Here is a 27,539-nt window from a genome sequence, read left to right on the forward strand (position 1 = left end):
ATAAATAGATTGTCAGGTTTACCGACTCTTGAACATGCAACATATAATGGTCCATGGGAAAACAATCCGTATTCAGATCTATACCTCATGATTCTAATGATTGCCCTTGAGCTTTGTTGATGGTGATTGCTAATCGACCATTCCCTGAGTCGCCATCGTCATTTATATATCCCCCTGTGCACCCCGGCGTCCCCTTTGTAGTTATGTCCCTATGTCCCGGTCGTCATTTATATTCCCTGTGTCCCGGTCGTCATTTGTGTCCCGGTGTTTCAGTCTGTGATTTCTCTTTGAGTGTCCCGGGCGTCATTTATATTCCTTGTGTCCCGGTGTCCCGGTCGTCATTTATATCCCCCTGTGCCCCCCGGCGTCCCCATTGTAGTTGTGTCCCTGTGTCCCGGTCGTCATTTATATTCCCTGTGTCCCGGTCGTCATTTGTATCCCGGTGTCCCGGTCTGTATATACATTCGTTTTTTAGTTTTGTTTTTCTCCTTTATTTTTTTCCTTTTTTCTTTTTTTTCTTTTTTAGTTTATTTAGATTTTTAGATTTTTTAGTTTTTTTATTAGTTTTTAGTTTTTTTGTAGTTTTTACCATTTTTTTAGTTTTTTTTAGTTTTTTTTTTTACTTATGTCCTGGTCGTCATTTATACTCCCTGTGTCCCGGTCGTCATTTGCGTCTCGGTGCTTTGTTGATAATTTATATTATATTTATATTTATATTTTTTATATTTATTAATATTTTTTTAGTTTTCTTTTTCTCTTATTTTTCAGTTTTTTCCTTGTTTTTAGTTTTTTCTTTTTTAGTTTTTAGTTTTTTTTTTGTTTTTTACCTTTTTTTAGTTTTTTTTAGTTTTTTTAGTTTTTTAGCTTTTTTAGTTTTTTTATTAGTTTTTAGTTTTTTTTTAGTTTTTGCCGTTTTTTAGTTTTTTCAGTTTTTTTTAGTTTTTAGTTTTTTACCTTTTTTTTAGTTTTTTTAGTTTTTTAGCTTTTTTAGTTTTTTTTCTTTTTTAGTTTTTTTTGTAGTTTTTACCTTTTTTAGTTTTTTTTTCTTCTTTTGTATTAGTGTGAAATAATTCAGACGTCATATGCGGACAAACACGACGTCACTCGACAGACAGACAGACAGACATAACCCACAAACAACTTATTTTTATATATATTTATTCATATTTTTTTGGTTTTCTTTTTCTCTTTTATTTTTCAGTTTTTCCTTTTTTTTAGTTTTTTTCTTTTTTAGTTTTTTTTAGTTTTTTACCTTTTTTTAGTTTTTTTATTAGTTTTTATTTTTTTTGTAGTTTTTGCCTTTTTTTATTTTTTTTCAGTTTTTTTTAGTTATTAGATTTTTACCTTTTTCTAGTTTTTTTTAGTTTTTTAGCTTTTTTAGTTTTTTTTTCTTTTTAGTTTTTTTTTGTAGTTTTTACCTTTTTTAGTTTTTTTCTTCTTTTGTATTAGTGTGAAATAATTCAGACGTCATATGCGAACAAACATGACGTCACCTGATCCACAGATCCACACACAGACAACTTATTTTTATATATATAGATATAGACTAGCTGTTGGGATGGCGCTTCGCGCCACCCCAACACCTAGTTGATGGGGGCACTTCGCGCCCACCCCCCAAGCCCCCCCGCGCGCGTAAGTCGTTACGTGCCATATTAGTTACGCGCCATTGTAGTTTTGTCCCTGTGTCCCACCTGTGAATATAGATATATATATACATATATTTTTAACTACGTAAAACTTGCGAATATACAACATTCTTGGCTGTCCCATTGTCTGTGTATATAAATAGATTGTCAGGTTTACCGACTCTTGAACATGAAACATATAATTGTCTATAGGAAAAATAATCTGTATTCAGATCTATACCTCATTATTCTAATGATTGCCCTTGAGCTTTGTTGATGGTGATTGCTAATCGAACATTCCCTGTGTCCCCGTCGTCATTTATATATCCCCCTGTGCCCCCCGGCGTCCCCGTTGTTGTTGTTTCCCTGTGTCCCGGTGTCCCAGTCTGTAATTTCTCTTTGAGTGTCCCGGTCGTCATTTATATTCCCTGTGTCCTGGTGTCCCGGTCGTCATTTGTGTTCCGGTGTCCCGGTCTGTAATTTCTCTTTGAGTGTCCTGGTCGTCATTTATATCCCCTGTGTCCCGGTCGTCATTTGTGTCCCGGTGCTTTGTTGATGGTGAATACTAAAAGTCGAGGATATTGCTTTGTGCACCTTCCTTTGGCCATGCATGGTGAATTTTCGTTCAGTGCACCGCAAGGTCCATGTATCATATTTTTTACAATAATATCATGTAACCCCTTATCGACATTTTTATCAGGTATTTCAGCGGAAATCACATCATCAATTTCGTTCGAAGTAATTTTTTTATGTAGCCAGAGTAGTATATGTGCGTGTGGCCTCGTTTTTGCCATTCCACTGAGTACATCCAGCATCGCACTGACCCAAACACTTCAAGTTTTACTATGTAGTTTATCAGTGATTTCAACTTTTGCCGGAAGACACGGGCCGTAATGTCATGCCTATGAACCGCCGATTGTCCTTGAAGTAAAAGCTGCAGTATCTCGTCCCAAGATTGATTACATGTAAATGTAATAAATAAATCTGGACGACCATAGAGACGAACATACGCAATAGCATCTTGAGCATATTCATGCATATGACGGGGACTGCCAGCATATGACGAAGGTAAAATTGTTAATCTTCCAACGTTTGTGGTAATACCGTCATTTATAACTGCATCTCGCAAATGAATGTATTGTTCAGGGCGGAGCTTGGTCTGATTCAGGCGGATATATAGCAAACGTTCTGATTCAATTTTAGCATACATATCAACGACAAATTGGTGAAACAATTCACGGCAATTTTAAAATATAATTTTCTTCATCCTGCCGAATCATTAGTCTATAGGAATAATAATGCATTGCACTGCATTTCTTATTCATTTCTTTGTTAGTGGCTGGATTCATCAATTTAATATTAAAGTGATAGCCGTCGGCTCCATCCCAAAAAATGATAGGATATTGTAGGGCATCGTAGCATCGATGAGTTTCAGCAATTCTTAACAACTGAGCGTTTCGCTTATGAAGAATAATATCTCGAGGTAAAAACTGATCACCGACCATAACGATTGCCACTTCGTCGATAGTTGGAGCATTGAATCTACGCACATGTTGGCCAGGAGGCGTTTTGTCAGCGGAAATAACAATTTTATGCGTATCAGTAGGCATCAAATCGATGGCTGTTTTGAACAGACGCACTAAATTATTATTTTCGTGGAAAAGATGTTGCAATTGGGAAACGATTGTCCTTTCAACGTTGGGAGAAATTTCGCAACGTGCATTCAATTCAGAATTTCTATCACTGATGAAGTACAATTGTAAAAATTTATGATTCTCGCCTGAGAATGGTAGAAGGGACCCTGCTCTATGATAAATTTGCCCTTTTACTTTGAAAGTAGACATAAATTGATCTGGATTTTCGATTTGGGCTCCAAACGACGTCATTTGGAAACATGAGTTGTATTTTCTGATTTTTGACAAAAAACGCTTAGATTCTGACGTAGTTCCAGTAAGGAAAGTCTTCAATGGCTCTGGTGGTGCAGCCAATAGAGGAAGTTTAACTTTTCCTGAGGCGCAACACATTCCCATTGTTTCACCATTGAATTTCAAGGCCTTGCAATAGGGACAAATTTTAGACATTGTCCCGATTTGAACACATCTACTCAAGCTATAATCATCGACTGGGCTGTACCTGAATGCCAGGCGATAACTTTCAGGTTGCTCTGATTCCTCGGCACGCTTTCTTTTCTTACTTTCTCTATCAGCAGCAAGCCTGATTTCTTGCTGTTCTTGTGATTCCTCGGCACGCTTTCTTTTCTTACTTTTTCTATCAGCAGCAAGCCTGATTTCTTGCTGTTCGTGTGATTCCTCGGCACGCCTTCTTTTTTCACTTTCTCTTTTAGCAGCAAGTCTGCTTTCGCGTTGCTCTGGTAGTTCCTCGGCACGCTTTCTTTTCTTTCTTTCTCTATCAGCCTCAAGCCTGTTTCCTTGCTGTTCTTTTGATTCCTCGGCACGCTTTCTGTTCTTTCTTTCTCTATCAGCCTCAAGCCTGTTTCCTTGCTGTTCTTTTGATTCCTCGGCACGCTTTCTTTTCTGACTTTCTCTATCAGCAGCAAGTTTTTTGGCATAGACTCTTTGAGCATCTTCATCGGCTTTTGTCATTGTAAGTTCATCAGTCATTTTAAACTTAAACATTAATAGATTTCTACGTGAACATATATGTCTTAAATATCTTTAATGACGTCACCGTCATAGCAAAAATGACGACAACTAACTTCATGATTAAATATCTTTAATGACGTCACCGTCATAGCAAAAATGACGACAACTAACTTCATGACGTCAGTCGACACAGAAACATGACGTCACCTGACAGACAGACACACAGACAGACAACTTATTTTTATATATATAGATAGATATAATCTGGCGTAACGGACAGACAATTTATTTATATATATATAGATATATAGACTAAACATCAAACTTTTGGTTTTCTGTTTTAAGGTTTTCGAATTGCTTTAATCCATTTTCAAAATATATTGAAATATTTGTGCAATCACCAGTTTTTTACATTTTAAGCAATTTAATAATAATTTCTTTTTGACGTTAGTTGACACTTTGACAAATTTTCTTTGAGCACCAAGCATTCTAAACTTCAACAATTTCTACTAAACTTCAAACTTTTGGTTTTCTGTTTTAAGGTTTTCGAATTGCTTTAATCCATTGTCAAAATATATTGAAATATTTGTGCAATCACCAGTTTTTACATTTTAAACAATTTAATAAAATTTAAAAAGAGCCTCAATTTTTTGAGCCCGTGTAACGGTAATAACGGTAATAACGTGTAACGGTGTAACGGTAAAGATAGTGTAACAGATAGACGGACGGACGGACACTACATTTTTATATATATGGATAGATTTATGATTGTTCTGTATGATAATAAAACAATTATAATGTCAGAAAAAAACACATATCCTCTTTTAAGCGAATAAATTTTCCGTATTTTTTCACCTGGTAAAAAAAAGACAAGTATTGCCCTTTTTTGATATTCTTTTGTGTGATTTATTCTAAATTTATGATTGTTCTTTATAATAATAAAGAATAGTAATGTCAAACAAAATGTCATAATGCCAAATATCAAAAATATCAAATGTAAAAAAAATATCAGAAAAAAAATATATACACATATCCTCTTTTAAACGAATAAATTTTCCATGTTTTTTCATCTTGTAAAAATAAACAATATTGCCATTTTTGTGCTGGGAAAAGTTTTTTCTTTGCTCGGAAAGGGTTATATTTTCCCCCATTTGCAACAATATTTTGCACGTTTTATTCTATCCGCTTTGAATTAGGCACAACCATTTTTCACTATGCACCTCCAACCCAAGTAGTGTGCTATTAATGGCTCCGACAGCATCCTTTGTTTTTTATTTTCTGTTTTTTTTTTTTTTAAATAAATATTGGTTTCATAAACTTTTAATTCCATGGTGATAAATGACATTTTGTTGCCATACTTCAATATTGGTAAAAATTATGCCTGTATGGAAGGTGGGGTTGTGAGAAGTTTGGATAGTCGAAAGGTCGATATTTACCATGCACAACTGCTTCCCCGGGGAAGAAGATACGCCTGTGGGGTTCCCCCAGCCTCTACTAAAGTTTCGTGGGGTTGGATGATGAATTTAATGGTTTTACTTGTTTTCAATTAAAATTTTGGCGAATTATCAATCAGCTAATGAATTGATTGCTTCGTTTTTATTATAACAATTCACGTGTCTTGTCCACTGACTCGGCAATGACGCATTGACCCCAGCAAGTTGTTCTTTTAATGTTAATATATCATAGGTAGAATATAATTACTTAAATTTTAGGACGCACATTCCCCCTTTGGGGTCACCATTGGGTTGACCTTTTGATTCCCTTTTGGGGATTAATTCTGAAGTTTCAAACGCCAACCCCGCTTAAGTGCTACACAGTTTGGGTCTGCATTAAACAAGAATTATCCTTGTCTAGAAATGCTCCCAAAAAACGTTATAGGTATTCAGTTTTGAAGTAAACTGAAGTTAGACGGATGTGGACTCTGGTTGCCAAAAACCAGATGAATACATGCTATATAAGAAACATCTCAAAATGGGAGTTTCACAGGATCAAAGGCTTTCATTATTTATTCAAAATCGCGACGACTGATTAATATGAATTTCCAATGCAAATAATGTAAAACTTTACAAGAAATAATTGTTGGTATTGAAAAAAGGAGTAAATCAAGTTTGAAATATTTTTATGAAAAACTGTTCTTAAAAAGATTACAAGCACATAAGGCTCAAAATAAAAGCAATTAGGCCTAAGTCAAGCAGCTTCCTAAAATGTTCTTCGGGAATACTTCAGGTGTTCTGTTTCCTTGTAATTGAACAAGTTTTATAGGATACTGTGGGAAATTTTAAAATTGCCCTTTTCGTCTCTTGAGGGGGGGGGGAGTATGCGGCCCTTAAAAGTTAGAAGAATTAGGGCAAGGTTTTGAGTTTGTATGACTTTGCCGTAAAGTTTTCTGACTTAATCTGTTTCCATCCAGATATTGGATTTCAAAGTTTGTCTTGGTTGAATTCCAGCTCTAATTTATTTCAAGGTTTGAATACACTTATGTTTTTTGGGGAGCATTATTGATGAAAAGGCATATCTTTTTTCTGACTCTTTCAATTATATGTGGCATTTTAGGATGGTTGTCATTGCATCTTGGAGCTAGGCTTCAGTGCTGCCTAAAAATCAACTCATTGTATTTCCCCATATGACTGACCAATATGGACAATTTCTATATATACCAATCCATTATTGCTCAGGTATTTTTGTAACGTTTTACAGTGAAACTTGTATATGTTTTAGTAACTTCTTATCGTATTTCTCAGAGACATAAGTTTCTCAGTAACCTTGAATGGTGATGGTTATGCAAAATTATCCGAACGGCTAACATTTGCTATTCCAGAAACCCCTCTATTAGTAAAAACACAAGAAAGGAATTTAAAGACATTTCTGTTTGGAAACACTCATTGTCTTTATTTACGAAAATAACTTTAGAACACTTAGTTATTTTTAATCCAGAAAATTTTAATCTGATCAAAAATGTTTCCTTACTCGAAACACCTGGTAGTGTTAAACGAAATCTGGGAAACCACTCTGGAATAAGTGGTAGTCATTAGTGGTGGAATAAGTGGGAAACCAATCTGGAATAAGTGGTAGTCATTAGAATATTTGACGATATTTTTTCCAGTTATCGTTTTGAACAAGAACTTGCACTTTAGATCAGGGATGTCCGTAGGGAGGGCTTCGGGCCCCCAAAATCCTACAATTCTCCCGAATTTCTGACCACTTCGGCAACTTTATAGTTTTTTCTCATTAATTTGCCTTATAGAAAAGGGACACACCACTCGATGTGTCTTTTCATGATCTTTCCAAGCATACTAATAACTTCCGTAAATTTCATTTTCAGCCCTTTCAGGATCCTTAAAGTGACATCCTGTCCCTTGTTATTGTGTTGCGAGAGCAACACTTTGGTTTTGTCCCGTTTTTTTTTCTATGCCGCCGATCTCCGCTTATTCCTGGAAACTGGTTAGGGTCAAACATGTGCGGTTTTTACGGAAAGTGTGGACCTCAGGCCGGAGTGATGAATATGACATTAGATTTTGGAAAGCTCCACAGAACTCTTGCCTGGGGCCAAAAAGGGTGGTTTTTGCTTGTCCACGAGCCAGAGCCTATGGTGGGCGAAGTGAACTGGAGTTATATAGCCCATGTCAGAGAGGAGTATCTCAAGTTTTGCAGCCAAGCTTTCGTTTCATCAAACCATGTTTCTGCTTTCGAGTGGAAAGGCTCCGTTCTAGAAGGCAAGCAGGCAGGCACCACTTTCGAATTGAAGATGGACTAAAATCTATAAGTGTTAAATATATGCGGCAGTTACCCGGCCCCACAGCCAATATATCTTTTTTGAGTGATAAATAGAAAAATTTACAGAAGCAAAAAAGCGACATTTTCCCACGGGTCCGAAAGTGCTGTCGTGATTTCGGCTGGGTTTATCATTTGTTTTTTCGGACTTGGGATTGGGGTAGATAAATGTTATCAGAAGTACCTGTTAAACTTTAAAAGTTCTCTCATTGCTAAAGAAATTGGAGCTTATCCTTTGCTCCATTCTAAGTGGTGACGTTAAAAAGTTGGCCTACGACAAAAAAGAATCAACTTTTGAACTGAGAGATAGAATTTTTTTCGACGGCAATCGATAGCTCTTGATGAGCTGATCAAAGTACATGTCATCCATTTTTTGGTACAAAAATTCCGCCATGGGATATACTAGTTTGAAAGTTTCAATGGGTTGACAACTTCAATAGTAGGGTACACACTGAAACCAAAAATAGGCAACAGTCGGCTGTTAGACCATAATCATCTTCGGCAATAAGGGGTTTGCAACTTTGGCTAGTTGGTGTACCTATTATTTGTTTCCGGTGTATTTGATGGTAAGACCAGTTTGGTTGCAGTGACAAGACATGCAGGGGACTTCTAAGCAATAATAGTCTCTTAGGCTACAATCATCTTCAGTGAAGAGGGGTTTGTAACTTTTGCTAGTTGGTGTAGCCTACCCATACTCACTGTAACCTAGAATTAAGTGTTTACGCAACGAGTACAAACGATAACGTAAAACAATGAGGTACTTACGTAATAATTAGTGTCACCTATGGTATTTTAATACTGAAAAGTTACGGATAGCTTTATAATACCAACTAGATTATATAAGATATTGTTCCAAGTTTTCATCCGTCCCGATATCTACGATTAAAAAGGATAAAGTTCAACTGGCTGCAAAGTCAATTTAGTTCCTTCTTTCGATATTCTTTTGTTATTGTTGTTTTTTCAACGCTGAGGAATAGCCTTTGACCATGTGATTACTGATCGCGTTTTTCTTTGAACATAACGTTTTAAAAGCTTTGATAGGCTGACAACTTCAGCGTTTAACCGATAGCAAAGAAACAAAATCAAAGTGTTGCTCTCGCAACACTTTATTCGGCGAAGCCGGAGAAAGGTTGCCGCAACACTTCACGTTGCTCAGGCAACGTAGGTCTAGTTTGGTAGTAGAAAACGGTTACCGAAAATTCTGAGAACTGCTTAAAATTATGATAAATACTTAGTTATATCATTCCTAAAATTGTATTGCTTCACTTAACCCCCTCCCCCATGATGGATTAATATTCACCCATTGTATATAATCACACAATTTTTTAGACTAGGGTGACTCTTTTCTTCCCAGCAATTGGTTAGGAATGAGATAAGTAAAAGTTTATGATAGTTTTAAAGTATTTATGGAACCTTTGGGAAACAATTTTCTACTGGCAAATAATAAGAAACAAGGTGTCACTTTGAGAGGTCATAATGGAATTTGTGGAGGAAGCGATTAGTATGTTTCAAAAGAGCATAAAAAGACGCACAGAATTGTGTGTTCAGTTTCTACCCATCAAAGGAATGTAAAAAAAAACCATCAAATTACCCGCACATCTTATTATCAATTTTTTTCCTTCTCCCCTGAAAAATTTCCAACATTTTTGCACATTACTGGCTCAGAGTATTTTTGTTCCATGTTTGGAAGGGAAGCCAAATTGATTAGAACGTAATTTTATCATATTGATCTATCATCCATTCTCCTTCCCTTCCTTCTGTACTTAAAGTTTATCGCCTCTAATTTCGAAAAGTATAAGCTTTATGGCGCGCCATTTACCATTTGTATTCAATTATATAGTCTGGGGTTAATCGTTAATCGAGGATTTTAGTTTAAAAGTGTCTGAAGGGCTATTGACAAGTCCTATTTAAACAATCCATAAATGGAGTGTTACCAAAACATTGACTGTTGAACAATTACCTATTCCTTTTCGGACGTTTTCAGAGCATAAAATCTAGATATGGTGAATGGAAGTGCCTTTTATATTTTTTCTTGTTCATTTTTTAATGACTCTGGCTACGTTTCTTGTTTTGAGCTTAGAAAAAATAAATTTCGAAAAACTAAGATAATCGGAGGTGATTATGTTTATCAGAAATTTTTGTATACCAATTGATAGAGAATAATGAACTATAACAAAAATATTTTATTCACCTTTAATTGAGTCTAACAACTGCTTCCGCTGGGTCAACCCCTTTCCACCACAAGGTGAAAATCTCAGTGTCATGTGTGCCACCCAGCTCCGCTAGGTATGGTGCGTGTCACCGGTGGAATGTGATTTCTGAAAATTGGCGGGCAACTCGAGCATTTCATGGCTTATAAGCATTTGAAAATGTTCCTATTTTCAAGCATTAATCGTTACATTTTCCTCTTGGTTTTGGATTTTGGAAGAGAATAAAATTCCGATATGGCTTGTAGGAATATTGTGAAATTTTCAAAAGCTTATAACTGAATATACTTTTCAGCCCCTAAAAGTGGAAAACTTCACTGAAAAACTTCATGGTCTTTGATTGCTTAAAATTTCATAGAAATGAACGAATCAGATTTCGTGTTATTTTTTCTTGGCTTAAAATTTGACAGCAAAAACTGGTAAAAAAGGGGGAAGGAATACTCGGCTTCCGTCTCTGATACATGCTTAAGGAAAGATATGATTGCCTCGAAAACGTATAGCGATTGACGTCACAAAAATAAACCGTCGAAATTAAAGCACACTTTTAACACGGAAATAGAGGACAGTAGTCTCTCTTTTTCTCTTTGCCAGTGATTCGTTGAGCTGAGCAGAAGTCTGTTTTAGGAGTGTCGGTTGTGTGCTTCATTTCAAAGTATGGATGAAATAAATTAACACGTTGCTACCATATTAATTTACATATGGATGAATTCTAGTATTTCCTCCTCAAATAGACAAGTTCAGTCACATAGCTGAATAAGTAGTTTCAATCGATTCTATTGGTTATCAATCGCAAAGTTAAATCTTTCTTCTTCACACTGAAGTAAGACAACTATATCCTTGCAGCTATTTCGCTTATTTCACTTATTTAACACGTTGTTCCTGTGTAAATTACATATTAATGAATCCCGTTATTCCCTCCTTAAATAAACGAATTCAGTGTAGTAGATCCATAAACGATGTCAAATAGTTTTATAAGTTATCGATCACACAGCTAAATCTTCTCATCTTTATACTGAAGTACGGTGACTATAATTCTGTCAACTCTTTAGTTCGCATATTTATTGGATTGTTGCAATGTAAATTACATATTAATTGATTTAGGTATTTCCTCCTCAAATGGACGAGCTCAGCAACACTGATGCATCAGCATTGTTAATCGTTTTGTAGGTTATCGGCCCCATAATTGAGCCTCTTTTTTTCTCGCCACTCGCCACTTTTTCTGTAGTTCACTTGTTTGAACTGAGAAGAAAAGTTTCTTATGTTTTTCAAAATAATAGCATTTGCGATTTGGGCGAAAGACATGGGAGATAAAGGTAGAGGTTTCATGTCCGTCTATTTAGTTTACTTAGTATTTAAGATTAAAGAGGCACGTCTGGTTTTGCAGAAGAAACTAAATACAATAAACAAAAATATTGTAGCCTTTGTTACATAAAGACAAAGTGACTGTTTTAAACAATAACCTGACCTTTCGGGTTATACCCGCCTTTGAACTAAGCCTCAGGTGATTCCCGACTTTAATGGTTCTAGGCAGAAAACTAGAAATAAGCATACCTATTTCTAGTTTGAAATTACCTGGAGGAACTATATTTTTTAGAAAGCGATAATTCAGTAAGGGCATTTAGTTCATTTCAATGTTTAATTCTTCTTTAAGGATAAGTTACATCGAAGAGCCAGAACAAGGTATTTGGGCTCTCCAATTTTCCTTTTAATGTTTTGTTTTTCTTTGTCTTTACATTCTCAGCCGTGAAGCCTTAAAAGTAATGTTTTATATGCTTCTACTGTCTCAATTTATTGATGAGTTGTTGAGTAAATCTATCAATCTTGTATCGAAACATCTTAAAACATTCTATACGAGCGTTTCCGATGCATATTGTGGTACTAACAGAAAACTACACTCAATCTTATACCGAACCTGACACGAAACTGCAATGAAATATGGCATCTTTCAAATTGTGTCCATTTTCTCGCTGAAAAATATTGTCTCTTCTAAGAGCCATGCCCGCTACTCCGATGACGAAAACTTGGTTGACTTGTAATAATAGACCTGCACCTGCAAGAAAAATTAAAAAATTCAGTAATTTTGACGCGTTGCTGCACGTCATGTATAGTTGGCATATATCTCCGAAAAGCTCTAAATAACCTGAAAAAAAAAGTTATGAATATTTTAAGTCTTTCAGTAGGCTTATTGTTTTGGCTACCCTACATATTAAAGCTGAAGTCGGATTGTTACAAAAATATATATTCTTCAACATTTTAAATAATATTTCCTTCAACTTTTTACCTATATTTTTAGAACGTGCCATGGATGTTCTTGGCGCAGCTTATTTCATCATGATATAAACCTTTTCTTAGGAAATTCAACATTTTGAATAATTTTCCTGCATTCTTATAGCCATAATTCCGGAACATCCCAATGGTTAGATCCTCGATTGGCTCGGCTCCAGAAGAAATCATTGGAGGAATGCTCTGATGATGAACTGCCATACGGATGGGAGAAAATAGATGACCCTCATTACGGAGTTTATTATATTGACCATGTGAATAGAAAAACTCAATATGAGAACCCAGTACTGCAGGCTAAAAGACTGGCGATGAATAATAACGGTTAGTCATTCTTTTTTATTTGAATTTGTGGGTTGTATAGAGGAGGATTTCGAATTCTTGCGGTTTTTGTTGTTGCATAGCTGTCTGGTGCTATTGAGATAGGTGGATTTCTAATCTATTCTTATTCATTCGTGACATTGATTGTTTTATGTTTATATTGTTCATGAGTCTGCTTGATAAGGTAATTCCTTGTTTTGGAACTGCCATGTATTGGGGGCTCTCAGGCTTATTAAATTTAGAACCCACTTTAAATAAGGGATTAATTTGGCAAAATGTCGGTTTAAGTATACAAAAGGGCCCCAAATTGTGGTATTTATCTAAAATGGGCGAAAAAAAGAAGTTTTTCTGAGGGAAGTAAAGAGCAAAGTTGAAACTAAAAATGAACAAAAATTATTCCTTCACAGTCTATCTAACATGTATCAATAAAACTAGTACAGACAAACCAATTAATTTTAATTATGCTTACTATGTTTGTAGAATTGTAGACAACTAGGGCTTTGCCGAAAACACGAAAGCCAAATATATATAAAAAAAAAAAACAAGAATATTGGTTTAGGAGTCAAAAATGAGTACGTAGCCTTTCAACAACAAACTAATCCATAAAGCTTTTCATACTGTTATAGCAACTTTCAGTATGCAATCAAAATCGTATGGAAACATAAGCATTAAAATAAATATTTTTTAATAGCCACAAAGTCATTGAACAGCATACGGAAATATTGGATTGATTTATCAGGCAATATTTTGGGGTCAAAAGCTATAATACCAATAGTGATTAATATACAATCTTAAATTGTAAGAAGTACGCTTTAGTATTACTCGAATTGATGATCAAATAAGTCACATTATGCACTCTGGAAATCGGGTTATTTCTCTCTTTACAACAGAGAATTTCAATTTGTGATACAAACTCTAAAGCGAGTCAATAGTCCTAATACTATCAACATGGCTTTATTTCGAGTTAAATAAAAAAAACAAGTTTTTTAAAATGAAAGTAAGGAGCGACATCAAAACTTAAAACGAACAGAAATTACTCCGTATATGAAAGGGGCTTTTCCTCCTCAACGTCTCGCTCTTTACGCTAAAGTTTGGCTCTTTCTTTTAACTCTACTTTTCAAAACAGTACAAAAACTTTAGTGTAAAGAGCGGGATGTTGAGGAGGAAAAGCCCCTTTCATATACGGAGTAATTTCTGTCCGTTTTAAGTTTTAATGTCGCTCCTTACTTTCATTTTAAAAAACTTGTTTTTTTTTTTATTTAATTTCTGGACGTTTTAATTAATGCAAGTTTTGATCTTGGCTCTCCGCACAAAACGAAATTTGCATATTAATGTTTTTTTTGGCTAAATGGCTTTCTCATAGTTTTAATCGGAAGATTTTGAGAAAAAAGGAGAGAGGGAGGAAGCCTAGTTGCCCTCCAATTTTTTTGATTACTTAAAAAGGCAACTAGAACTTATAATTTTTTTTTCGAACATTTTATTAGTAAAAAATATACGTAATTTACGAATTAACTTACGTAACGAACTTCTATATTCGTATGTTTTTATTGCGTATATGAGGGAGTTCACCCCTCGTCGATACCTCGCTCTTTACATTAAAGCTTAAATTCTGTCCCAATTCCTTAAGAATGACCCTTGAATCACAAAGGCCGTAGAATAAATAGTTGAAATTACTAAAAATACTTTAGCGTAAAGAGCGAGGTATTACCAGGAGGTAAACCTCTCATATGCCCAATAATTTCTGCTTGTTTTAACTTTTAATGCTGCTCCTCACTTTCAGTGAAAAAACTTTTCGTATTTATTTTTTCGTTGTTTTTTAAATAATGCTAAAAAATCCTGCGACCCCTTCATAAAAAGTCTCTTCCCCCATGAGAAGTTTTTCCATGGAAAGATCCTCCCACATACCCCCCCCCCCACTTCAACTCTCCTTCCCAAACCAAAAAAATACCCCTGAAAACGTCCGTACACTTCCCAGTAACCATTACTATATGTAAATACAGGTCAAAGTTTGTAACTTGCAACCCCTCCCACGGGGACTACGGGGGAGTAAATCGTCCCCAAAGGCATAGTTATTAGGTTTTTCGACTAAGGTGAGTAAAATGGCTATCTCAGAATTTTGATCCGGTGACTTTGGGGAAAATATGAGCGTGTGAGGGGGCCTAGGTGCCCTCCAATTTTTTTGGTCACTTAAAAAGGGCACTAGGACTTTTCATTTCCGTTAGAATGAGCCCTCTAGCGACATTCTCGGACCAATGGGTCGATACGATCACCCCTAGAAAAAAAAAAAAAAAAAAAAAAAAAAAAAAAAAAAAAAAAACACGCATCCGTGATTTGTCTTCTGGCAAAAAATGCGAAATTCTACATTTTTGTAGATAGGAGCTTGAAACTTCTACTATAAGGTTTTCTGATACGCTGAATCTGATGGTGTGATTTTCGTTAAGATTTTATGACTTTTAGGGGGTGTTTTCCCCTATTTTCTAAAATGAGGCAAATTTTTTCAGGCTCGTAACTTTTGATAGGTAAGCCTAATCTGATGAAAGTTATATACTTAAAATCAGCATTAAAATGTGATTTTTTTAATGTAACTATTGGTATCAAAATTTCATTTTTTAGAGTTTCGGTTACTATTGAGCCAGGTCGCTCCTTACTACAGTTCGTTACCACGAACTGTTTGATTTTTTACAAACGTTTTCATTGGTAAAAATGTTGCGTAACTTACGAATTAACTTACGTAACGAACTTCTATATTCGTGTGTTTTTATTGCGTATATGAGGGGGTTCAACCCTCTCGATACCTCGCTCTTTATACTAAGGCTTGAATATCCCAATTCCCTAAGAATGACCTCTGAATCAAAAAGGCCGTAGAATAAATAGCTGCAATTACTAAAAACACTTTAGCGTAAAGAGGAGGTATAACGAGGAGGTAAACCCCTCATATGCGTGATAATTTTTGTTCGTTTTAAGTTTTAATGCTGCTCCTTACTTTCAGTAGGAAAAAACTTTTCATATTTATTTTTTCATTGTTTTTTTCAAATAATGCTAGAAAATCCCACACCCCCTTCATTGAAATTCTCTTCCCCCATGGAAATATCCTCCCCCGTAACCCTTCCCGTCAAATCTCCCTCCTAAACCAAAAAAATCCCCCTGAAAACGTCTGTACACTTCCCAGTAACCATTACTATATGTAAACACAGTTCTAAGTTTGTAACTTGCAGCCCCTCCCACGGGGACTGCAGGGGAGTAAGTTGTCCCTAAAGACATAGTTATTAGGTTTTTCGACTATGACGAATGAAATGGCTATCTCAGAATTTTGATCCGGTGACTTTTGGGGGAAAATGCGCGTGGGAGGGGGCCTAGGGGCCCTCCAATTTTTTTGGTCACTTAAAAAGTCAATTTCCGTTAGTTAAGTGACCATTTTTAAGTGACCATTAAGTGCCCATTTCCGTTAGAATGAGCCCTCTCGCTACATTATAGGACCACTCAGTCGATACGATCACCCCTGGAAAAAAGAAAAGAAAAGACAAACAAAAAAACAAATTAACACGCATCCGTGATCTGTCTTGTGGCAAAAAAATGCGAAATTCCACATTTTTGTAGACAGAAGCTTGAAAATTCTATAACAAGGTTCTCTGATACGCTGAATCTGATGGTGTGATTTCTTTCGTTAAGATTGTATGACTTTTAGGGGGTGTTTCCCCCTATTTTCTAAAATGAGGCTCGTAACAAATTTTCTCAGGCTCGTAACTTTCGATGGGTATAACTGATCTTGATATAACTTATATATTTAAAATCAGCATTAAAATGCGATTCTTTTGATGTAACTATTGGTATCAAAATTCCATTTTTTAGAGTTTCGGTTACTATTGAGCCGGGTCGCTCCTTACTACAATTCGTTACCACGAACTGTCTGACTTGTCTACAGCCTAATCATGACATGTGCTAGTCAGAACCAAATTAAACGAAAAAAAAAAAAATAATAAAGTAACAATCCTAAAATGCTTTAATTTTATACTGTAAAAAGTGTCCTTAGTCGGTTTGCTTTTACTGCACTAAAACTCCTATATTGTTTTATGTTTTCAATAAATTGAAAGGGAGTAGCCAATCCGGACTAGTCCCAGTTAAAGATAGAAATGGGGCCACAATTAGTGATAAGGAAAAAGTTAAAGAAAGATGGGTGGAACATTTTGAGAATGTGCTAAACCGAGATACAGTTGCAGGAAAAGGAAAAGATATAGATGAAAATGAAAAAGTTTGTGATACCTTGGATGGGAAGGAAGATTTGTTTAGTGAGGAAGAATTAGCGACAGTACTAGAAGGATTAAAAAATAATAAGGCCCCAGGTGCTGATAGTATGATTAATGAGTTCCTTAAATATGGTGGCTCTGAGGTTAGGAATAAGCTACTGAAGATTATGAACATGATTTTTGAAAAAGGGGAAGTACGCAATGATTTTAGGAAAACCTTAATTAAACCACTCTATAAGAAAGGTGACAAGAGTGAGTGTCGTAATTATCGAGGCATTAGTCTGGTCTCTTTAGGTAGCAAATTACTGAGTAATATGATACTTTTTAGACTGAGACATGCTGTAGACAAAGTTTTAAGGGAAGAACAATGCGGTTTTAGAAAAGGTAGAGGATGTGTCGACCATGTTTTCACTCTTAGGTTAATAATTGAGAAGTCCCTTCGTTGTCAAACACCTTTGGTCCTTAGTTTTATCGATTATGAGCAAGCTTTCGAATCTGTTGATAGAACAGCGTTAACAAAGGTCTTATGGTTATATGGTATACCAGAAAAATACATTAAAGTGATTTGCGCTATGTACGAGAATAATACTGCTGCGGTTAAGGTAGGAAATGAGGTTAGCAACTGGTTTTGTATTAAATCAGGAGTTAAGCAGGGTTGTGTTCTATCCCCCTTTATATGGATCATTTTGATGGATTTCGTCTTAAAAAGCACAGGAAAGGCAATTGGAGACCATGGAATCAAATGTGGAGGAAGAACGCTTCTGGACTTAGATTATGCTGATGATTTAAGCATATTAGATGAAAGTTTGAGCAAAATGAATGAATTTTTAGAGGTTTTACGAGTTCAGGTGCTAAAATAGGCTTGAAAATTAATGTTAAGAAGACTAAGTCACTAAGGCTAGGAATAAGTGAAGATGAACAGGTGACATTAAGTAACGAAAAGATTGATCAGGCTGGGAGCTTCGGTTACCTTGGTAGTATTATTAGTAAAGATGGTGGGAGCAGTGAAGATGTTAAAAGTAGAATAGCTAAAGCTCAGGGTGTTTTTTCACAGTTAAAAAAAGTTTGGAAGAATAGAAAGATAAGCCTACAAACCAAGATTAGAATATTGGAAGCCACAGTGATGACAGTGGTCAAATATGGCTCTGAAGCATGGGCACTCCGAAAAGCAGATGAAAATTTACTAGATGTTCTCCAGAGAAATTGCCTACGGATTGTTCTGGGTACCCGGCTGACTGACCGTATTTCAAACAGTAGGTTGTACGAAAAGTGTGGTTCAATCCCGCTTTCTGGGGCTATAATGAAAGAAAGGTTGAGATGGCTAGGCCACGTTCTACGGATGAAGGATGACCACGTTCTACGGATAGCCTACGGATGAATGATTACCGAAGATTGTCCTTTTTGGCCAACCGTCTGGGGCTACACGGAAAGCAGGTCGTCCTTGTCTGGTTGGGAGGATGTCATAAATAAAGATTTAAAGGAAATGGGAACTTCCTGGGAGGGTGTAAAGAGGGAGGCTTTAAATAGATTAGGTTGGAGGAGGAGCGTGCGTAGCTGTGTTGGCCTCAGGCGGCTTGGTGCTGCAGTGAGTTATTAGTAGTAGTAGTAGTAGTAGTAGTAGTAGTAGTAATAGTAATATTAATATATATATATAATATATATATATATATATATATATATATATATATATATATATATATATATATATATATAACGTTCAGAAATTAAATTAAAAAAACTAATTTTTCTAGCTGAAAGTAAGGAGCGACATTAAAACTTAAAACGAACAGAAATTACTCCGTATATGAAATGGGTTTTCACCTCCGCAATCCATCGCTCTTTACGCTAACGTTTGACTCTTAGCCACAATTCTACTTTTTAAAACAATTAAAAGCTTTAGCGTAAAGAGCGATGGATTGCGGAGGGGACACCCCATTTCATATACGGAGTAATTTCTGTTCGTTTTAAGTTTTAATGTCGCTCCTTACTTTCAGCTAAAAAAATTAGTTTTTTAATTTAATATATATATATAGCTTGATCATTATTTACCATTGGTTATCAGACATCTTCAGAATCAGAAAACAGCTAGTTGGGAAATTCTCAGCTGTATATTCACAGGGTATGAATCAGTGTCAAATATCAGAATCTGTCAAATTCACCATTTGGAGGACAAATAATAGCAAAACTGTTGGCTAAACTTTCACAGGGCTTCAGCCTCAGCTTTTAGCATCAGTCATCTTTTACATCAGGAAGAGGACTGCTGGTGAATTTTTTGGCCTGCCATTCATTCGGTCATTTATAGCTTTTAAAAAAAATAGTAGAAATACTAAAAAGAAAGTGAGATTCAATAGAAAGGTAAACTCCCATTGGTTGACTTGAACCTGGATATGTTACTAATTACTTTCCTAATATAGTGAATGATAGCATGTGCTGCCTCATTGATTCAATAAGGGAAACACAAAATCCTAAATTTGTGGAAGAGTACCCAAAAAAATTTGATATTCATTTTTCTTACATCATTTTTCTTACAGCTCTGAACGTGTCTTCTCGATGCCTTAATGTTTAGTCTGAAATTAAAAGAAAAATAAGAATAGAACTACTATAGACAATGCTGCATGCAGGGGACTGGGTTAGGGGGTTTACCCCCCCCCCCTCCGAAGGGTTTGTCTGACCCGTAAAAACGTAACAAAAATGAATATAAAAATTTGATGCTTTTTTTTTGTTTTTTTTTGTACCCCCCCCCCTCCATAAAATGGAAGCGAACTACTATAGAATATTTAAGATACAATTTTTTTTTAATATAGTTAATTGAATAATAGACGAATAGACTTGACGATTCGATTGAAAACAAAGATCTGACACGGTAAATAATTGTCACTCAATTAGTTATTTTGTTATTTGCATATGTGTTTATTTATCTTTTGATTCATGACTAATTCCTTTAGGTGGTGGTAGTATAAGTGACTCAGGAAGCAACACATTTCCCAGACCTAGAAAATCTCCGTCCGAACCACCAATTGGGTTAAGTGAGCCCTTGCAAGAGCCAGTTCAACCGAAAAGAGTTCCCAGTGATTCTACTTTGAAACGAAGCAAAAAGACTAGAGGTAATTAGTCGTTTTTTTATTGGAATACATTAAGGTAATTACGTGGTATTTATGTCCCTATTGATAATAGTGTTGAACAGAGAAAAATGGTAGTTGTACGATAAATCATGCTTATATAACAGTTTATAAGAGGTCAAATTTGAAGATAAAATATATATTTGTTAATTAAATCCCCCAGTTGGTTGATGTGAGCCTTTATTGGAGCCAACTCAAACGAATCACTTCCCCGTTGAGAAAAGGCAAAACAACTAGAGTTGAATAGTCTTTTTTGATTAGAGTACATTAAGGCAATAGAATTCCGACAAAAGAATGTAGTAATAAAGCAAGGAATTTTTCAATATCTAAAGATCTGTGTTTGTTTTTATATTGTTGGTTGGAATTTGAAATTAGAAAGGTTGAAGAGTGTTGTACATGTTTTCGGCTGTTTTAAATCCCCAAGGGGGAAAAAGATGGGAAAGTGAGGAAACGATGAAACGTTACATATTCCGTAACATTTGTTTAAATAACGCAAATATTTTCGTATCTAATCAGTTCCATTATTTAGCAAATGTATGTCAATTTTGTGTAATTAGTACGACAAGAATGGTGGGAGGGGGTACTACCCTCTCCAGGGCCTTATCCAGGATTTTTAGTCTGGGGGAGGGGGGTCACAAAAGGTTTTTTTCAGTGGGAGGGGCTACTATTTAAAGAACGCACCACTTTAAAAAATAAACGCATCAATTCAAGTCATTATATTCATTTTTGTTACGTTTTTACGATTTGGACTAACATTTTTGTTTGGGGGGGGGGGGGTTAAACTTCCTACCCTCTCCCCTGAATGTGGTCTTGACCATTTTACATCTGTGAAAAATTGTTTGAAATATTTACCTTGTATTTTTGTGATGCCTAGCAAAGGCAAATGAAAAAAAATTAGTAGATGGACCATCCCTCCCCCCAGTCAATATCTCCTTCAATTGTTTATAATTTGGATTCCATGGTTTAGCCAGAGTCAGTGGGGATATACCAGAAATTTACTCTTCCCTGAACTTAGATTGACTATTTATTTGATTCTACGAAATTGACAGCTTTAATGCTGATAATTGTGTCCAATCACTCACCTAGTGTTTTAGAACTAGTAAATCCCTACATTGTCCCCAATTGTAAAATTATGGCGATTATATGATGTTGTATGTTGCTGTATCAGTTGAACACCAATCTCGTAATTACTTGTGGCTTTAACGGTTAAGCAAATTACTCAGTAAGTTTATGTTCGTTTTTTAATTTCTATATCTGACATTGATTGATTGGTAAAATATTGAAGTAATAATAGATTTGATGGGCTAATATTTTGGTAAATTTTGGTTAGTGGCTACCTGGTTGTGTAGTGAGACTCATTGTTAAATGTTATATTCTGGGTACAGAGCCAAATTAGCTCAAGGCCTCTCTGTCTGTTTCACCGCTAGTGGAACATAAGATATCCACTAAAATACGTACGAATTAAACAGTCATTTTTATTTCTATTTTTGTATTTCTTACAAAAAAGATTTTTTTTTTTTTACGAAGTTTTCTTGCTTGTTACTTACTACCTTTTGCTAATTTGAATAATCTACTTTGCTATTATTATAGTTCTTTTTGCTTATTCTTTTTTCTATGATATATTTTTGATGTGATCATAATTGTCGTAAATGCATTCTAAGACCACACTGGCTACACATGGCGTATGAAAAAAAAGAGAAGAAAGGATATAATGAATGAAAAAATAAAATGAAACAGATGAGAAAAACGAGGATTTTGTCAGCCAGTAGCAAGCTATGAAAACGAAAACAAACAATTGTTTTGACAGGACCTCCGTCAAGTTATCCTCAGTGCTCAGAAACAAAAAACAAAGGTCAGAATCTAACCTTTTGAAGTGAACTCTACGAGAAGAGAAAAGACAATGGATTTTTTCTGTGTCGTTAGAAAAGTCTGTGTCGTTTGAGTGTCTTTTCTCTTCTTATAGAGTTTACTTCAGAAGCAAATAGCGACGAAGAATTTCCTATTGTTCTTCTTGTTTTCGACATTTCAAAATTTTAGTTTTTTTTTAGCACTGAGGACGACTTGTTAGAGGTCCTTGTCGAAATATTTGCTTGTTTTCGTTTACATAGTTTGCTACTGGCTGACAAAATCCTCGTTTTTTCTCATCTATTTGATTTTATTTTTGAATTATTATATCCTATCTTCTCTTTGTTTCATACATCCTAATTGCCTCAACACTTGAGGCCGCATTGGCATCGTACATACGTATGAGGGGGCCTTGGGGCCTCCCCAGAAATCATGAATTTTTCAGAATTTCTGGGGCACTTCGTGTTCAGCTTATCATTTTTTTTTTTCACAGTTGACCTCCACCAAAAAAAATGACTTCTATACGATTTGATAATATAGCTCGACAAATGAAATTGAAATATCAAAACATATAAAAAAGCTCCAATCTGCTGGTATTGGAGCTTCCAGTTCACTGTAACATGTTACATATTATACATGCGGGGCTTTCATAGGCCCTAATTTTGAGTGCCAATTGTCTGTCTCTGAAAAAATTGGAGCAATTTAATCTTCCAAATAAAGTGAGTTTTTCACCATGTGGTATTTCGGAGGATGGCCTGGGGTTGAGACACATTCTGTCTAGGTCTAATGAATTTACGAAAGGTGAATACGTAAAATTCCGCAGAACGGTTTTTCGTAAATATTTCAGCTGCTTAAAAATGAAGTTTGTTAACCTTATTCAGTGTGGAAGTTTGATCCAGAAAATTTGTATAACCTAATTTATAATTTTGAGATTTTCCTCCTTTTCAAACGGATAGGGGAATGCTGAAGAAAGCCAATAGCTATGGTTGGAGACCCTTATTTCATAAATACTAAATAATTGTATATGTAATCGTTTTTTAGTTAAATAATTTTTTTTCTACAGGTAGACAAAAAGGCGTTTTGAATCAAAATGGAATCTTATGAAAAACACGAAAAAAAGCACAAAAATTTAGATACCTAAGTCTAAAATATGCTGATTCTTTTTCCTACGGGTTGACTTGCTTTGTACCTGTATGTGGGCAGGCCTAATATTTTCTTTTGAAAATCTAGGAAACCTTAAGGACTTGATTTAGAAGACCTGCTATTCAGAAGTTGCAAACTTGGTTGTTTCTCGTGTCCAGAAGCGTCCCTTTGCAATTATCTGCTATTCTATTGTTTTCTAAGCTCCTATCCATCGATAGGGTACTGGACTTTGATTGCCAATGTTTTTTTATTTCTGAAATACCAGTTTTTGTAAAAGAAAACTCCCCGAAACTTATCCTTGGAAACGAATTGAGCCATATTTCTTGTAAAAAAAAGGGACATTGGACATGAAAAAAGTGCCGATATAAGGAAGCAAGTGGTAACCTCCCAGTCTTCTGGGAAATTAATAACAAAAAATGTCTAATGTTGAAAATAATGGTATTTTTTAAATAAAAATAATCATCTTTTAACGTTTCTTTGGCGTGTGCTTCTGTAAACACGTTTCATCAAAACTGAGCTGAAGTCTCAAACTACAGGGAAAATTAGAAATGATTTTAACACTTTGGGGTGGGCTGTTTAATTATCTTCTATGCTTGGCTTCAAGTGACCTACATCTCTTAGATGTATTTGTCTTGAAAAAATCATCGTAGCGAGCTTGTAATCGTGGGGTTGTTGATGTTCAGCGACTTTTAATTCATTAATTTGGCTGTGAACATCATCCAAAATCTAAATTAAGTAAGTCACGACAGAGTATTGTGTCTGGTTGAATTTCAACTTCTTGCTTCATCATTTCTGGATCTACCAATTATCAGTCGATTTTTCCTTAGTGTCTCAACGATCCTTGTATTCTATACAATTTACTTTAATATAGCCGGAGAGAGAAGAACTTGGCTTAAATAATACTAAGAGAAATTCTTTTCGCGTGATTCCCTATCCCAAGGACGGAAATGTGACTACGGGGCTTTCTCTTGTGTTTTTCTGCTTTGATGTTTGCAAGTTTTTCCAATATTGTGTATTTTTTTGTCAGAAAGGTCCCCCCCCCCAAAAAAAAAAACACGCACAACAAAACAGGTTTTTTATTGTTGTTTCTTATATTCTCCTCTTGCTTTGCCAATTTTCGTCTTATTCGAAAGTGGATTCCACCTCATAAAGTGAACCAGGATCTGGGATTTATGGTAGAGAAGGGGGGAAGGGCTACCGAGATTTGACTATATTTTTCAGAGGAGTGGCATTGCAAATTCCTCAGCGACAGAATTTTCCTTAGTGGTCTCCATTCACGGAAAATAGGGGGGGGGGTACAAGAATGTATTGTTGATAATAAATCCTTCTTTATTATTTTCCATTGACACAGGGGGATGTTAATGGCCCCTCCGTCACTGATATCAATGATTTCCGTGTATGTGAAGGTATGCTTTAAAGTTATTTTTACGTGAATAGGGAGACATTTATCATTATTAGTTGCGTTAAAAAGAAGATTAAGCTGACGGAAGTGAGAAACATAAAAATTAACGCAAAAATAATGAAAGAGAAAGTGACACTCATTCATGTTCTTGTTTAACTCGAAGCGCTGGTTTTTTAATTGAGTGTTTCTATTAACTTATTTATTATAGCCTAGTTTTCTTAGATGGAATTATAATTTTTTTTAAATATACATTTATTACAAAATCATGTTGCTTATATTGATTACCTGGACTGCTTGGCTATTTTCAAATACACTTTTCATGGAAAAATTTGAGAATGGATTATCTGAAAATATAATATTGTGTATACGCACGGGCTCGATAAACTTTTCAGAAAGCAGTGAGGAAGGAGGATGGTGGAGGTCTAAAAAATACGACTCTATACTTCCGACACATAAGAAACTGTAACACGTGTATACAAACACATTTGTGGGAATTTACTTCAGGAGCTTGGGAGGGGATCTGGTGTGATGGGATTTTTGTCAATTGTCTAAACTTCAAAAAAATCTGATAAATATCTTTGGAAATTAGGCTATTAGGTGTGTACATGCAAGCTCTTGACGATTTTTACTGGACTTGGGGGTTATCTTCCAAACAGTGACTAAAAACAGGCACATAATTTAATAATTTTGGAAAATATCTAAATTGTAAAAATAAAGCGATTTTTGGTTTTGTGGAATTGTCTCTGTATAACTAAAAGCAACTCTAGTGATGTTGTTTATGATAGTAAATCTGAGATTTGAAGCATCATTCCAACCATAGACTTTTTCTGTATTGATCCTGCTGTTTCCTTTCTTTTGGACGGACCAATCCGGGCCAGGTCGATTGCTCGTCTGCCATTTTTAATGTGTCTTCCTCTGAAGTTCTTGAGAAAATTTGTAGAAAATTTTAGTATCTCTGTGTTCTGAGCTTTTGGGAATGCTATGAATCTGTTTCGCGTATTTAATGAAGTAACCGCATATCCGCCCGGAATCTGGAAGGGTTAAAATGAAAAAAAGCTTAGCAGGACACGCCTTTTCACGCCCTCCATTTCCTTTTATGCAAAGCAATGTAATCAATTTGCTGGATCAAATTTGCTATGTGACCATGGGTTTCAGATATTCCACTTTCCACTTTAATCAGAGGGTTGTATGCAATTGTTTAACTTCATTGAAAGAACTAGTAAACCTTAAAAGAACAACATCGTCAGTTAGACAGCTCCAGATAGTTGTAGAGTACCGACCAAAACTGCTTTTTGGGTACTATGTTTATGACGTGTTTCATGGGGAAATTAGAGTGACCTGTGCCTACACGTTTGCCCTATAGCCCTGACGAATGCTTTTATATGGAAATAAAGCTCACGTGGCGGCGAGGGAATATGCTTGTTGAGTGCTACCGTTGACGCTATATTACTATGTCAAACCCTGGCATTGAAGATTCGCTCCTCCGCATTGATATCAAGCGAATTGTGAGAGCTATCGATATAAAAAGATCATTCATTAGTTAGTTGTTCCCGGACACTTACCACTTATAAGAAGTATGATTTACTAATTGGGCTACATAAAACGTAATTAATTATAAATACGTACTTTTTCCGAGAATTGATATTTACTCTTTTATAATACATAATATATATATATATATATATATATATATATATATATATATATATATATATATATATATATATATCAGTTGGATACTTCAATATTTCAAACTTCCAAACTCAATGCACATTAGGTTAGAATTTTTTTTTTTTTTTTTAATTTGCTCTGATGTAGATATACCCCCGCATTGCAGCGCATAAGGTAGCAACAGATTTCCTGTGAGTGGCATGATCTAGAAGCAGTGAAAAGAAAAAAAATTACTTTGGTTCGAATAAATCGATTTTGTTCAATTTATTTTGTTCAAATAAAATAATTTGAGAAGTCGGCTCTAGCGTGCTATACGCGACTTTTAATTTGTCTAAAAAGCTTTTTTGATTATAAAGAAAATTTGGCTATTAGTTGAAGATGTTAGCTATCTAGGCAGTACAACTTATTGACAAGTGGTTTTTGAGAGTGGTTTTATTTGCTTTTTTCTTTTACAGATTATCCAAGGAATTTCTTTACCAGAAATCCAGCAGAACTACAAGGGGAAAAGATTGTAACAAGATTGATTAAATCTACAAGGGGTTTAGGTTTCACCATAGTTGGTGGCGATGATGCTGACGATGAGTTTTTACAAATTAAATCCGTCGTACCAAATGGGCCAGCTTGGCTTGATGGAAAACTCAGAACGGGTAAGTCGAAGTCCTTGATCAACTGTTGCAAATACCCCAAAGAAAATGAGATATTGGGGTAAAAAAGGAAGGTCATTTCCCACATCCTCTTAATTCTATTGGATGTTAAAAATGAATTATTTAAGGCTTCCGTGAAAGCAATAGGAAAACTTCAAGTGAAGAGTTTTTTACCACGATAATTTCAGTCGTGCAATTTTTATTTCGATCTGCCGCCATTTTAAGGAAGTTTCAAGCTTTCTTTTTCGAAATTCCCATGAAATTGCTTTCTTCATAAATTTCCATTATTAAGACGAACTCAAATAACCATAGCTACCGTTCCTCTGTCAGCTTTAAGTGACTAATTTATCTCGCTAGACAGCTTTTCTCATAATAAGTTTTTGAACTTTCAGATACCATGGGGCGAGGTTTTCTCTCTACTAAGCTGCAGCTACTGCTGCAACTATTATATGACTAAGTAACTGACCCAGCTTTTGCGGTGTTTTTGCCTCAGGGGACATTGGAGTCAACAGCGGTAGTAATCACATAACCTGTCACAGTTAAGAATAAATTCCAACAAACTGGCGCTCGTACTTACAGTATAAAAACTTAATAGGAAAGTAAATACTGGGCTACTACTACTAAATTGGTGCAGCACCAAGGTGCCTGAGGTCAACACAGCTAC

The 27,539-nt window shown here is 35.4% G+C and overlaps 1 protein-coding gene across 9 annotated transcripts in view; it reads left to right on the forward strand.

Moving 5' to 3' along the window:
* LOC136031047 (membrane-associated guanylate kinase, WW and PDZ domain-containing protein 1-like) overlaps window positions 1-27,539 on the forward strand; it is a 163,310-nt gene that overhangs the window by 70,017 nt on the left and 65,754 nt on the right. For all 9 annotated transcript variants that reach the window (XR_010618417.1, XM_065710250.1, XM_065710247.1 and 6 more), the window contains 3 exons: window positions 12,599-12,810; window positions 19,997-20,155; window positions 26,687-26,878. Coding sequence is in view for 8 of the 9 variants with exons in the window: in XM_065710250.1 (XP_065566322.1) it covers window positions 12,599-12,810; window positions 19,997-20,155; window positions 26,687-26,878 (563 nt within the window). In the remaining variant the exon portion in view is untranslated. The remainder of the gene's footprint in view (window positions 1-12,598; window positions 12,811-19,996; window positions 20,156-26,686; window positions 26,879-27,539) is intronic.

This window comes from Artemia franciscana, chromosome 9 (assembly GCF_032884065.1).
Source record: "Artemia franciscana chromosome 9, ASM3288406v1, whole genome shotgun sequence".
Taxonomy (NCBI): Eukaryota; Metazoa; Arthropoda; class Branchiopoda; order Anostraca; family Artemiidae; genus Artemia; species Artemia franciscana.